General features: G+C 40.2%; 3 protein-coding genes across 4 annotated transcripts; 2 read left to right on the plus strand and 1 right to left on the minus strand.

Moving 5' to 3' along the window:
* Positions 1-2,349: 2,349 nt before the first annotated feature.
* LOC142951805 (ferritin, lower subunit) lies at positions 2,350-4,620 on the plus strand. Of its 2 annotated transcripts, none has more exons than XM_076093615.1 (5): positions 2,350-2,595; positions 3,196-3,299; positions 3,498-3,644; positions 3,734-3,859; positions 4,042-4,620. In XM_076093615.1, exons 2-5 carry the CDS (start codon positions 3,198-3,200, stop codon positions 4,189-4,191), a joined length of 525 nt encoding a protein of 174 aa, XP_075949730.1. In that variant the 5' UTR covers positions 2,350-2,595; positions 3,196-3,197; the 3' UTR covers positions 4,192-4,620. The 2 variants fall into 2 exon arrangements, with proteins under 2 accessions (XP_075949730.1, XP_075949729.1); XM_076093614.1 differs by having other exon boundaries at positions 2,364-2,544.
* Positions 4,621-6,537: 1,917 nt separating this feature from the next.
* Positions 6,538-11,193, minus strand: LOC142951810 (ferritin, lower subunit-like). The gene is made up of 4 exons (XM_076093625.1): positions 7,848-11,193; positions 7,503-7,649; positions 7,288-7,413; positions 6,538-7,111 (listed from the first exon to the last, which is right to left on the minus strand). Exons 1-4 carry the CDS (start codon positions 7,947-7,949, stop codon positions 6,962-6,964), a joined length of 525 nt encoding a protein of 174 aa, XP_075949740.1. The 5' UTR covers positions 7,950-11,193; the 3' UTR covers positions 6,538-6,961.
* syt5b (synaptotagmin Vb) lies at positions 7,568-14,718 on the plus strand. The gene is made up of 9 exons (XM_076093616.1): positions 7,568-10,015; positions 10,938-11,261; positions 12,130-12,305; positions 12,401-12,499; positions 12,659-12,826; positions 13,187-13,354; positions 13,507-13,624; positions 13,772-13,905; positions 14,009-14,718. The coding sequence occupies exons 2-9, from the start codon at positions 10,943-10,945 to the stop codon at positions 14,216-14,218; spliced, it is 1,392 nt and encodes a 463-aa protein (XP_075949731.1). The 5' UTR covers positions 7,568-10,015; positions 10,938-10,942; the 3' UTR covers positions 14,219-14,718.
* The last annotated feature ends 103 nt before the right edge of the window (positions 14,719-14,821 follow it).

A 14,821-nucleotide genomic window follows, 5' to 3' on the forward strand; every position in this document is an offset into this window, starting at 1 on the left:
ACTACTGCAATTGGAAAGAACATTTGTCAGTTGGTTCTTGAAATATTTTGGTGTAACTTGAATTTTTCCGAATATATAAAAGAAACTTTGCAATACAACTAATTGTGCAAATTCAGAGAAAAAGATCAAACCACAATTGTCTGGTGATTTTTATGGGTCTGTTCATTCTAGGAGAGAAAAGCCTACAACCATGATGCAATACGAAATCATGAAATTCAATAGTTATTTGAAGTACCATTGGTTCTCCCGTCTATCAAAAGTCCTGCTCTGACCCAGGCTGACAGTATATGAGGTCATACTGTGCACTATGTGCATCTGTATACCACAAGATACATTCTTTTACATTTACTGTATTATCATAGCATTTCTATGAGCACCACATTAAATCTGTTACCCTTTATTAAATCTGCCATTTTCACATGGACTGATGCTGAGAAGCTCATCCATTCATTTTTTAATCAAAAGTGTTTCGGTTTGCTCCTATTTGGTCCAAGTTAACATATTCTTGACAGATTGCAGCATATAGAGATTGCGTGCAACTGTGTCACACAAGAGGGACATGTCTCCTCTTATCAACCCACTTCTGCCACCACATTACCACCTGTAGGGACCCCGTTGATGATCAAATAAGTCAATACGGTTGTTGATTTTTTTGTTTAGGCGCGTGCCATAAATAACGAAGTCCAGTTTCCAATACAGGCATTTTATTTCTCACATGAACAGAGGACAACCACTTTCAGAATCAGAACCGTTTATTTGCCATGGTATGGTGCACATACAAGGAATTTGACATGTCGGGTGGTGCATAACATTAAACAACCAACACAGTGCAAAAAATAGAAACATATTAAAATCTACAATACAATATAAAATAAAGTGCACGAACAAACATAACAGTACTATAAACATACATAAACTGATCTATACATAAACATATACAAACTCTGTCATAATCCATAATACATTGACAAAAGAAATCATAATGTTTACATTCATTAAATGTCGCACGTTCAAAAACGGTTTGCTCCTGCTTACTCAGCAACACCTGCATCAAGTGACCCTCCTGATTATATTCACCTGTGGTTTAATGTATAGCCGCACTACGCCCCCACGTGGTGGGAAGATGTACAAAACAATAACAATAACAAAATGGCTCTTACACCACCCATTCCAGGACATCCACGTGCTTACCATTCACTGTAGGACGTGCTTTAAACCCTACACTGCTGCTCACATACATACACTGTCTTTTGATATAATAATAATGAGTGGATGTTGATGTGCTTACAATCCTCACTCTCATATCTTCCTTTTAGTCTCGACTGATCATCGTGCATCCCTTTTCTTTTTCTTTGTGTAACATTATTAAAACACTGCGTTGTTTCATTTAGGTTGTGTTTGGCATGCAGTCTTTGGATTGACACCAGCTGGCTCTCACTTTGTCTGAGAAATGTCATTCGTCCCCAACACAGGGGGTGGCAGTAGAGATGCATAAATAGTCAGGGGTGGGTCGATGTTTAGGGTCATGCAGTTAGCAAAACAAGATAAAGACAGCAAGGACGTCAGGCCAGAGAGAGTGGTGATTGCATCAGATTCATGTGCAGCACTGACGAGTTTGAAATTTAGCCACTCCAGATGCAGAGAGGATTTACTGTATGAAATACTACAAGGACTATACAGAATCCATCAAATGCAGATAGTGGTTAAATTTGTGTGGGTCCCTGCTCATGGTGGAGTCGATGGCAACGAGAAGGCGGATAAAGCAGCAAAAAAGGGCTTTGAAGAGTGGGAAAAATATTGTTAAATTAAATATAAGTAAGTCAGAAGCTAAAGTGGTGATTAAGGGACAAATCAAAAAGATGTGGCAGACTGAATGGAATAAAGGGAGCAAAGGACGATATCTGTTTAGAAATAAACCATTGGTTGGGAGTGCAGGGCCTAGTGGACGAAATAGAAAAGAGGAGAGGGTAATGACAAGATTAAGGAATGGGCATACTGGTCTTAACAGTTCCCTCTGTGTTATTGGAAAACATAATAATGGAATGTGTGAATTTTGTGATGAAGAGGAAACTGTGGACCATGTTTTAGTGTCATGTCAGAGGTACCAGGCAGAGAGAGAAGTATTAAAAAGTGGTCTAAGAGAGTTGGGAGAGGAGAATATAACTGATATATTAAAGGAAAGCTTTGGTGAAGAGTGTTGGAAGCCTCTTTTGGAGTTTTTGGAGTCAACAAGACGAGTGAATATAATTTGAGAATTATATTTATTTTATTTTGTGTTTGTTTGTTTGGTTTTCGTATTAAAAAATGACTTTCCTTAGTCCACAATCCAGATTAGTGGGTGGCGGTAATGCACCTAGAAGTTGTTTGCCAACCGCCATTAAAAACAAAAGAAGAAGAAGAAGAAGAGATGCATACCCAGTCAGGGGTGGGTCGATGTTTAGGGTCATGCAGTTAGCAAAACAAGATAAAGACAGCTAACGTCACGGTACTGGTGAAGTGTTGCAGCGTTCTCACAGACCTCCCGGAGAGGAACAGAAAGCAGAGGTGACTATGCTAACTAAACTTTAGCCACAGTCTGGTGCAGCCAGCGAACAGGTCTGTCTGTTTACTAATATGTATGCTAGTTAATGCTAACGTGGCTAACCTTAGCCAAACAGTCACTTTGCATCGTGTTGTGCTAACTTGTGTAGCTAGCGCCAGTAGCTAGCTGTAGTTCTGAGCCTAGAAGTGAAGATAGTGATATCTGTACTTGAATTAACGTTATTTAACGGATGTGAATGATCTCAGTTCACTACAGCAGCTAAACAAAACGTCCAAATGTTAGTGAACCGTCCCAGTGTCTGACTAGAGAGGTTACATCACACTTGAACTCAATTCACTTAATAACACACGAGGACAGTCTGGCTGATGCTTTACTGAAGCCGTTAAACACCGGGTGTTTAAAAGCTGGCCAGCAAAGACGTGCAGAACTTTGATAAGCTTACTTCACCAGGCGAGTGTCTGTCAGTCAAGATAACGTTAACGTTAGCTGAGTGTGAAAGGAAAGGTAAGAAATATGTATTTGTCTTCTGGAGTCCTAACTTCAACGTTATCTGTCTGAAGTTAAGTAATGGCTTTGTCTTAACTGGGATTGGTTTAGCATCAACATTACTCTTCTACTAGTCACATTGATTACAATATATTTTTGTCTTTTAGAAATGCAGTCTGTGGTAAAACAAAACTTCCATTTGGAGACCGAAGGAGACGTTAACAAACTCATCAACCTGAAGCTCAATGCATCCTACACCTACCTGTCTCTGGTAAGAGTTCTGTCACATTATCATTAACGTTAATCCACAGCAGCTGTATGAATAGTGGTATTTGTTATGCAATGTATTGAAATCCTGTTTTTGCACTGAAATATACCAATAAATTGCCCTCTTTGCTGCGGTTCCTCCTCTCTCAACACGTGTCTGCACTGTAATCCCTGAATACTGTGTTTCTCTCATCTCTTCTAGGGGATGTATTTTGACAGGGATGATGTCGCTCTGCCGAACTTCTCCACTTTTTTCCTGGAGCGCTCCATGAAAGAGAGGCAACAGGCAGAGACGCTGCTGGAATATCAAAACATGAGAGGAGGTCGAATTTTGCTTCAGGTCATTGCTGTAAGTCCAGTTTTTAGCAGGCATTTTCAAGCCATCATTGTTATGATTGATATAGATATATTTGTGGAAGTATAAACTTTCTGTTCTAGAAACCAAGTAGAGATGACTGGACAGGTGGTCTGGATGCAATGTCTTTTTCCCTTGACTACCAGAAGTCCCTAAACACATGTGTCCTTGATGTGCACCGCAGAGCTGGCATCCACACTGACCCTCATGTAAGTCTGGCACAGACGGACAAACAGACAAATATATAGACAGATAGAACTGCTATTTGTTCTCAAGCTATTGTTTAGCTGAGAGATGGTGAATATGAAACAAACAGCTACACTGTTGCAAATTAAAAATACTTTTTATAGCATTCTTTTACACTGTGTTTTTTGTCTTACTTCTTTTGTAGCTGTGTGACTTCCTCGAGCAGCACTTCCTCACCGATAGCCACGACACCATCAAGAAGCTGGGCGATTACATCAGCAGTCTGACCCGCATCACTGCGTCTGAGACACACGGTCCTTTGGGAGAATACCTCTTTGATAAACACACTCTGTAAAGGTCACACCAGTACAAGGAAATAAGCTCCATATTTCAAAAGATTCACAGAGTCAACAGAATAACAGTGCCTCACACTGTGCGTTCTACTCCGTTAAGAAAACTACACAATATTGTCAGTTTACAACGAACTTACAAGAGAAGTTGTAAGGAAAATAACGGAAAATACCTCAATTTTACTTAAAAACCACACTGGAAAAAATAATGTTCTCATTAATATGGTGCTAAAAATTGCGATTTTTCTCAGCAGTTATAAGTCACTTGTTCATTTAGACTCAGTTGTATCATGTGTCATGCATTCCAGTGTTTCCAGTGTGTTTTAACCTTCATAAATGTTTGGTAGAAATGCATACTATTTTGAGTCAAATGGATGATTTAAGATTTGGAATATAATTGAAACATTCAATAAAGCCAGACTATGCAGACATGACATGTTTTTGTCTTCTTTCACAGCCACTTTAACAACTATGTCCAATTGATCACACAGACATCTGATCGGTCATGCAGTCTAAACACTTTCTGTCAAGTCTGCCCGTATAGAACGCTGTAAAGACAACAGTGGGACTTTGCTGAGTCACTGTTGGGTGGGAGCTTAATGTTTAACATTAGGCTACCAGACAGCGTGTGGTTAAAATGACCATGCTGCCTCTCAGTAGCATGGTCATTTGTCTCGAATGACAACATTTGTTTTTCAATGCAATAAGTTCAAAGCTCAGAACAACAGATCCTTTGCTAAGCCCCTCCCCCCCTTTGGTTACTCATGCTATGGCTATCAAGCTTGCACCTGACACGTCAATATGGCATTTAAACAGAATGTACGCTAACCTGTCATGTTAGATTCAATGTTGTAAGTAAACTACAATTATCACAACAATGCCAACATTCAGGCTTCCTCATGTGGCTCAAAGGTGAACTGCGCATATTAATGTTAAATAAAAGACCATTGAAGAAATTCTATTTTATTAGTCTACCCGAATAAAATCTCATGGGTCCCGACCCAGACTTTGGGAAGGACTGTATTCTAAAAACAGGATTTTACTGTTGTAGCTGGTTGAGCTGGAGCTCATTTTGAACTATTAATTGGTTTGTAAAAATTACCCAGAGCCCAAAGTGACACCTTCACAATGTTTTGTCCAACCAGCAGTCCAAACCTTTAAATTATAAAAAAAAAAATGAATTTAAAACAATTAAAGGGAAAAGCAGCACATCTTCACAATTGTTAAAACTGGAACCATAAAAATGTTTCAAGCATTTTTTTTTTAAATCATGAAAATAATCTTGCATACTGTTGGGCAGTTGCATTTCTTGACAATGCATCATTAAGTTTGTAATGTATAAAATCTTAATTTGTGACTGTAGTGGAGTGTTGGGGTTTACTATTTTCAGATTTTTGTAGTAATATCCAAAATTCCCTCTGTAAAAACCTTTGACTCGATATGTCTGTTGACATACTGTGTCTTGGGATGTCAACAAAATGTATTAGAACTTTGAGCCCGGCTTTATCCAAAGCACATATTTAGGATACCTCGTTGCATCAGGGGATGTGCTAAAGTTCACATGGAGAATATGTGCAATGCACAGAGAATATAAATCTGTGAATGTAGCTTTTATGTTTAAACTGGTTCATGAAACTGATATTTTTGATTTAATGTTCGAGAAAGTTTTTTTGGTGATTTTGTAGAAATACATTTTGGGTCATGACTATTGCTGATGCAAGTGTTTTTAATATGAAAACAGTTCTCTTAACTTATTTGGTACTTCATACAAATGTGAAGTTTACTGAATCATAACTTTGTGGAATAATTACAGCTCTTACAGAAAAATAAGTGAGATGAGCAGTTCTTTAATAAATTTGCGAAGAACAGTTGTTTCCAGGGCGCTGTCAGATTGCAAACTCTGACATTTCATCCAAGAGAGGAGCAATGATGTCATTCAACTCGTTCTGAGTTATTTCAGTCTTTTGAAACGCCATATTGACATGTCAGATGCGAGCTTGACCACCAAAGGAACAGTAACAGAGGGGGGGGGGGGGGGGGGGGGCTTAGTAAAGAATCCGTTATTCTGAGCTTTGAACTTATCACTTTGAAAAACAAATGTTGTCATTCGAGACAAATGACCATGCTACTGAGAGGCAGCATGGTCATTTTAACCACACGCTGTCTGGTAGCCTAATGTTAAACACTAAGCTCCCACCCAACAGTGACTCAGCAAAGTCCCACTGTTGTCTTTACAGTGTTCTATACGGGCAGACTCGACAGAAAGTGTTTTGACTGCATTACCGATCAGATGGTTGTGTGAACAATGGGACATAGTTGTTAAAGTGGCTGTGAAAGAAGACAAAAACATGTTATGTCTGCATAGTCTGGTTTTATTGAATGTTTCAATTATATTCCAAATCTTAAATCATCCATTTGACTCAAAATAGTATGCATTTCTACCAAACATTTATGAAGGTTAAACACACTGGAATGCATGACACAACTGAGTCCAAGTGAACAAGTGACTTATAACAGCTGAGGAAAATTGCAATTTTTAGCACCATATTAATGAGATTATTTTTTCAGTGTAGTTTCAGTAAAATTGAGGTATTTTCTGTTATTTTCCTTACAACTCCTCTAGTGCCCATACTACAAGAATGAAGTTTGTTGTAAACTGACAATATTGTGTAGTTTTCTTAACGGAGTAGAACGCACAGTGTGAGGCACTGTTATTCTGTTGACTCTGTGAATCTTTTGAAATATGGAGCTTATTTCCTTGTACTGGCGTGACCTTTACAGAGTGTGTTTATCAAAGAGGTATTCTCCCAAAAGACCGTGTGTCTCAGACGCAGTGATGCGGGTCAGACTGCAGATGTAATCGCCCAGCTTCTTGATGGTGTCGTGGCTATCGGTGAGGAAGTGCTGCTCGAGGAAGTCACACAGCTACAAAAGACGACAAAAAACAGTGTAAAAGAATGCTATAAAAAGTATTTCTAATTTGCAACAGTGTAGCTGTTTGTTTCATATTCACCATCTCTCAGCTAAACAATAGCTTGAGAACAAATAGCAGTTCTATCTGTCTATATATTTGTCTGTTTGTCCGTCTGTGCCAGACTTACATGAGGGTCAGTGTGGATGCCAGCTCTGCAGTGCACATCAAGGACACATGTGTTTAGGGACTTCTGGTACTCAAGGGAAAAAGACAGTGCATCCAGACCACCTGTCCAGTCCTCTCTACTTGGTTTCTAGAACAGAAAGTTTATACTTCCACAAATATATCTATATCAATCATAACAATGATGGCTTGAAAATGCCCCCTAAAAACTGGACTTACAGCAATGGTCTTAAGCAAAATTCGACCTCCTCTCATGTTTTGATATTCCAGCAGCGTCTCTGCCTGTTGCCTCTCTTTCATCGAGCACTCCAGGAAAAAAGTGGAGAAGTTTGGCAGAGCGACATCATCCCTGTCAAAATACATCCCCTAGAAGAGATGAGAGAAACACAGTATTCAGGGGTTACAGTGCAGACACGTGTTGAGAGAGGAGGAACCGCAGCAAAGAGGGCAATTTATTGGTATATTTAAGTGCAAAAACAGGATTTCAATACATTGCATAACAAATACGACTATTCATACAGCTGCTGTGGATTAACGTTAATGATAATGTGACAGAACTCTTACCAGAGACAGGTAGGTGTAGGATGCATTGAGCTTCAGGTTGATGAGTTTGTTAACGTCTCCTTCGGTCTCCAAATGGAGGTTTTGTTTTACCACAGACTGCATTTCTAAAAGACAAAAATATATCGCAATCAATGTGACTAGTAGAAGAGTAATGTTGATGCTAAACCAATCCCAGTTAAGACAAAGCCATTACTGAACTTCAGACAGATAACGTTGAAGTTAGGACTCCTGTTTTGTAACACAAAACTGTCCAGAAGACAAATAAAATGTTTCTTACCTTTCCTTTCACACTCAGCTAACGTTATCTTGACTGACAGACGTGTTCACTCGCCTGGTGAAGTAAGCTCATCGATGTCCTGCACGTCTTTGCTGGCCAGCTTTTAAACACCCGGTGTTTAAAGCATCAGCCAGACTGTCCTCGTGTGTTATTAAGTTAATTGAGTTCAGGTGGGATGTGTGACGGCCTCTTGCTTTAAGCAGGGCCTGCTGTGGGCGTTCCCTTGTTGCTTTGTCTATGTTGTCTTGCAGGTCCCTTGTAGGCGGAGCCTATCAGTACAATTGGCAGCACCTGGACAGTCTCCCAGGGCCACCGGGTATTTAGGACCTGCCTGCCGCAGTCCGCGTTCTCCTCTGTTCCTGCAGCACCATGTTTTCGGTTGTTGAGCAATAAATGTACCTCTTTCCGTTTAAAAACCCGTGTGACTCGAACCACACCATAAAATACACATGCAAGACGCCTACTCTGCCACTTGGTTCCCCTTGCAGCACAGCACAAAGCCCCACACGAAAAATAAAACAGAAAATGGCCCATTCAATTGGTTAGTTAAAGGGCACACTAAATCGAATAAGTCTGGTGGCGGTTGGCTCCTCTCGTGTCTTTGTTTAGAACTTTCTAGACTGGAACACTGTCCCCTCCCCCAGTTGAAGACATGCAGGTGACTAAAATCTTTCTTCTTGGCTGATGTGCCTATAGGCAATCACTCCAAGTTTTTGTCCCTCACCAAACATGAATCAAATCAGTCACCAAACAAAGGCTGGCCTCAGAAGCCCTCTCAGGTGTGTCTGAGTTCAGGAAGGCTCAGGTGAACTTCCCACCTATAGACTCTGCCCCCTGTTGCCTGGGTGCTAATGGTAGGCTGCCTGTTACCTGCCTTCCCACATAATCAAAGAGAAAACATGATGACTTAATGAGAGCAGCTGTGTTTACAAAAACATCATTAGGGAATAATTAAAACGGTCTGTAGTAGTGTTGAATATGCTTTAATCTAGAAGAGAGCCCTCACAGTGAAAAAAAGCTCCTGTTAATTAGCTGACCCCACTGACAAAATCCATGTGTTGATAAGACACTCTTCTTACAGACTCCAGCGGGAATATAATGCAACCAAGTACGTAACAATACAATGACAATATTACATTTTTGTTGCCATGTTAAGTGTTCTTCTTTCATTTTGTTTCCCTGCGCAGTTTAGTTAGTGATCTATTAGAGGAGGCTGTTGCATGTTGGATTGGAGCCACTGGGATCTCCAGATGTAGAAGTGCAAACAAGTGGCAGCATGCCTGGGGATTACTGTTCACAGTGCTCTAAATACGTGTGTGTGTTGTGTACAGTTAAATGGTAAGCCACGGGATGGGGAGGATGGAATATCCACTCTCACTGAAAGTTGTTGGTAGACTGCGAGGACAGCTCTGCTGAGGGGATTAGTGTAGGGTCGGATGCACTACAATCTCTTCAATCCGATGGATAAACACAACCACCCCTGCCATGTTTTATCGCTCCCTTTTCCTACTCAACAAGAAGAAGCCTTAAATTGTTCAACATGTGTGAAATCTTTTAACAGTGGAGTGGTAATATACGAAAAGGTGACTGTCGCACTTCTTGCATCTTTTGTCCAGAGACATACAGTAACAGATGTGTTGTCAGCATTCTAATATCGGGAGGAGGGGAGGGGGGGGGATTAAATCACAACGCTGCTCTAGTGATTTGACAGCGCTTCAGCTTTGATAGAAAGGGTTTGCAGGGAGCCTGCCAGTCAGAGTCCGCAGCATACCGAGGGAACGATGATGGGTGTGTGAGGGCCACAAGGGAAGCAACAAGAAATACACTTCGAACCAAAAGTTGCTTCAAAAGCTCTGTCGGCATAGAGGGAATCAAAGGGACATATCAACAGGTGAGATGAATATGCATGGGATTTCAAACATTTCTGTTTTGATTAAGAGCACTACATTTCAACACATTTGAGCTGGTTAGAAAAAGCTATAATTTTGTTGTTGTTTTTTTAATGATAAAATCACGTTTAGATTTGAACATACCCACCTAAATACGTAGCGCTCCTCTTTGTTGTTGTTTTTATGTGAATGATTTTCCTATAGTGTCCTATGAATCTGAAATAAACCATCACACCCAATAAACGGCTGATAAGAGATCCCTATAAATATGAATAGATGTCATTAGCGTTTTCATCTCGGTCAGTAATTTGAGAAAGTTCTGTGATTCCAACGAATATGTTACTTTCTATGTACATTATAGTCTTAAAATGATATATATATATATATATATAATTAAAAAATGTAATATTATATATAACATGATTGTTTTTATTATTATTTAAATTACTTTAAAAAGTATGTGGGTAAATATACTTGAAAACTAGAAATACCTGCAATTTTTTTCCTTACTCCACTGGACTTCGTTTGAAAAATACCTTTCAGAAAACTCTTCAGAGGAGGAGACCAACCCCTGTTTATTTATTCATTTAAGCTTTGAGGAGGGATTTTGGATTAATACTGTAGGGCCACAGATTAATCCAGTTACATGCATAGACAGTGATGAGAGAAAAATGGGGATGGGACAAACGTGGGAGTGAAAGCGGGAGAGATGACAGAGAGAATGAGAGTAACAGAGGGATTTGGGTCAACCATGTTGAGCATCTGGCTTAAAGATGTCCTATGCTCTTGAACTGTACAGCAACGCATGGACATAGGGATTACATAGCGCGCATACGCAGTTGTGTTATCTCTCAGTGCAGGAGCCAATATGACAGAGAATCTAACAAACCAACAATAACTGCTCTGATTCTACCGTTTTGACAGCTGCCATGAGGCTGGACAGCGCAGGGATCCGGGCCCGGAGGGCTGCGGAGCCGTCTGAACCAGAGCAGGAGGAAGCAACAGAGCCGGGTCACCATGAGCACTCCCCTACTGAACACCATGAGCACTCTCATACTGAACACCATGAGCACTCCCCTACTGAACACCATGAGCACTCCCCTACTGAACACCATGAGCACTCCCCTACTGAACACCATGAGCACTCCCCTACTGAACACCATGAGCACTCGCATACAGAACATCACCCCGGCCACGACTACAACCACATGAAGGAGAAGTTCATGACTGAGCTTGGTCATCTGCCAAGTAAGCCACACCTAGAAATTAAATTTCAGAACGTAATTTACTTCATGAAATAAACTGTAGCCTATATTTTACATTATCTTAGGTTATCATCTCATAGAGAAAATCCACCCCAGTACAGAATCGATATTATGATACATAATACATATTGTATTGACCAGTGTCTTTTTTTAAAGGTTCAAGGTATTGTTTGAGTTTTTTTGACTTATGATTTATCGAACTATGAGCTTGTTTTCTTGGTCATCATACCAGCTATTTGTGACGTTCATACCCATGAAAATCTAAGTGGAAACACTACTGCTGCGGTGCTATGAGTAAGGCACCTACTGGTGAGCTGTGCTGCTGGGGACTGTGGTTGTACGGGGCCGCTCCCAGCTTAGAGTGTGTTATTATCTGATTGTGGAGAAGGGTGTTGCTGACGACACACACATGCATGCTCATCGAACCGTCTCCAGAAAACAAGTGCTTGAAAATGACGCTCTCAGTTGTGCTTTTGAAAAGGAGTTTATGTTCAACAATATTGTTGGAACTAGTAGCAGCAAACCGATTTATGAATGTGTATTTTTCTTTGATGTAATCTCAAGATGTGTAAAATATGAATCCTCTTGAAAATACGATTTTTTACAAAGCCTTCGATAGAGAAGGTGTTTAAAAGTTTGCTTAAAAATCTGTTTCAGATTTATGATTTTTGTGTTTTTTATTGTTTTTTTTGTTGTTGTTTTTTGGGGGTCTGGATTTTTCCACATCACTATTGCGAACATATATCAGATATATATCAGGGGGTCCGACATCCACTCATTTCTGCCATAATAAGCATATTCCCATTTTGCATACTACTTATGAGTGAATTCACCTTCTTATTATTTTGCAGTTCCCGTGTGGGCCGTAGCAGCCATTGTTGTGGTGGTCCTGGTTTTGGTGGCCTGCTTCCTTTTCTGCCTTTTCAAGAAATGCTTCGGGAAAAAGAAAAAGCCAAAGAAAGTGAGGGAGAGGAAGACAGGTCGCCGCAAAAAGGAAAAGGAAGGTGAAGGAGAGGCTGGGGAGAAGGTATACGTTATGTCCAGTAACACATGATTGTATAATCTTACCTGATCTGGATCTTCATGATGAATATCCAATGCACTTCTGTCTTAATCTGGCAGGAGGGAGAGGTGAAGAAGGAAGGAGAGGAACAGGAGAAAGAACAGGAAAAGTTGGGACGGCTGGAGTTCTCATTGGACTACAACTTCACAGATACCCAGGTAGGTCCTGTGTGAAAACAAAATCATTATCAGTGGCATCAAAGGTATTCATATTCATGATTAGAATATAGGGACTCTACAAATATCTACCAGGAAGGAATTTATACACTTTTGTCATGACCACTGATCATTCTGACACCTGTTGTCTTTCCTCTTAAGCTCATAGTGGGTATTCTTCAGGCTCAAGACCTTGCTGCTATGGACATGGGGGGAACCTCAGACCCCTATGTCAAAGTCTTTTTTTTGCCAGACAAAAAGAAGAAGTATGAGACCAAAGTACAACGCAAGAATTTGTGTCCTGTTTTCAACGAGACTTTCATCTTTAAGGTACCATGCGCCTGACATCGTGCGTTCGTCGACTTGATGTTGTCTGTGTTTTGTTTGCTTTTTCTCTAGTCTTTATGTCTCTGTCGCAGCTTGTGTTGGTGTTCCAGGTTGTTGATGACATGTCACTTTTTACCCCCCCCCCCCGTGAGACAGAAGTTTGGCCTATGTCTCTACGTCCCCTCGTCTTTAATCTTTCAATCCCTGAATGGCGTCTCTCAAGGTATCCCTCCCCCTAAAATATCAAAGCAGAATGTTTCGTCTCCTGTCGCTATATGTTCCTTGTAGTTGTCTGCATTTGTAAATTTGATAACACATAAACAAAATTGTACATTCTAATGCTGTGACAACCTTTCTTTCTAGGTCCCATATGCAGAGTTGGGCGGAAGGACTTTGGTGCTGCAAGTTTTTGACTTTGATCGTTTCTCCAAACATGATATGATCGGCGAGATAAAGATTCCCATGAACAGCGTTGACTTGGGCCAGCCAATGCAACAATGGAGAGACGTGGAGAGTGGTGAAAAGGAGGAGGTATGATATATTGTATTATCATGTTGTGCGTATTTATATTTACTAAATAATACACTCAAAATTAATAATCATAATAATCAGCAGTTTAATAAAAGATGTCTTCATTTTAATTTGATGGGACTTGATGGTGATCCATAATACTTTCCTTTCAGCAAGAAAGACTGGGCGATGTCTGCATTTCTTTACGATACGTACCCACTGCTGGAAAACTGACGGTGAACATCATGGAGGCAAAGAATCTGAAGAAAATGGATGTTGGTGGTTTATCAGGTAATTAGGCCTCCTGTCATTATTATCATTCAGAATCATTCAGCTAAATTCTTCGTAAAACTGGGCTACTACAAACTTCAGTCCTCGGAGGAAATAAAATAGCCCAATAAAACCCAACTATATCACCTCTATTTCCTCCTTTATAAGATCCGTATGTGAAGATTATTCTGCAGCAAAATGGGAAACGGATTAAGAAGAAAAAGACGACCGTTAAGAAAAACACGCTCAATCCTTACTTTAATGAGAGTTTCAGTTTTGAAGTCCCCTTCGAGCAGATACAGGTAGGCTGTGTCTTCACATCAATTATCTATTTGAATTTGAGCAGGCTCTTAGTGTTGATATGGGGATTGATTTGACATCACGTCTTTCTTTTTTGTCTTTCAGAAAGTGCAGGTCGTCATCACGGTGCTTGACTACGATAAACTTGGGAGCAATGACCCCATTGGAAAGACCTTCATGGGTTATGGAGCTACAGGAGTTGGCCTGCGCCACTGGTCAGATATGTTAGCCAATCCCAGACGTCCAGTAGCCCAGTGGCACACTCTGCTGCCTGAAGAAGAAGTCGACGCGGCAGTCAAAGCAAAACCTCGTTAGAGTCGGACCTTGTTTGGATATCAAATACTGCCAATTTATATATATTTTACTTATTCTAATAGTCCTGATGTGTTGTCAAGTCACATGTCCTGTTTTCCATTTTGTTTCTTGTAAGATACTTTAATGTGTGTGTGTGTGTGTGTGTGTGTGTGTGTGTGTGTGTGTGTGTGTGTGTGTGTGTGTGTGTGTGTGTGATGTACAGACAAAATGTGGTTGTTACTCAGCTTCCCCTATTTACCTTATACATGACTTTATATTTGTATGATTGTAAAACACGTATCTGTAAATCTTTTGTGTATGCTCATGCATGGGCCTACTAAAATGTGGATGCATAAAGGAAGGATTTGGACAGGTGTTGTAAATGAGTGGACAGGTGTTGTAAATTAGCGTTTCGCTACAAACACTAAACACAGTGCATCTGGTCCTTGTGCATAAATGTATGTTACAATTCTAATGCTACTGTGATGTCCATATCAAATAAAAATAAACATAACATAACATTTCAGGGTTACTCTGTGTTCTAAAGTTACGCTGGAGACATGGTAGAGCTTCTGCATCTCATGGCATGCACACTGGGCCTTTTTGTAGTGATGTGGTGCAACA

This window comes from Anarhichas minor, unplaced genomic scaffold (genome assembly GCF_050575085.1).
Source record: "Anarhichas minor isolate MPS153535 unplaced genomic scaffold, ASM5057508v1 ptg000017l, whole genome shotgun sequence".
NCBI classification, from domain to species: Eukaryota; Metazoa; Chordata; class Actinopteri; order Perciformes; family Anarhichadidae; genus Anarhichas; species Anarhichas minor.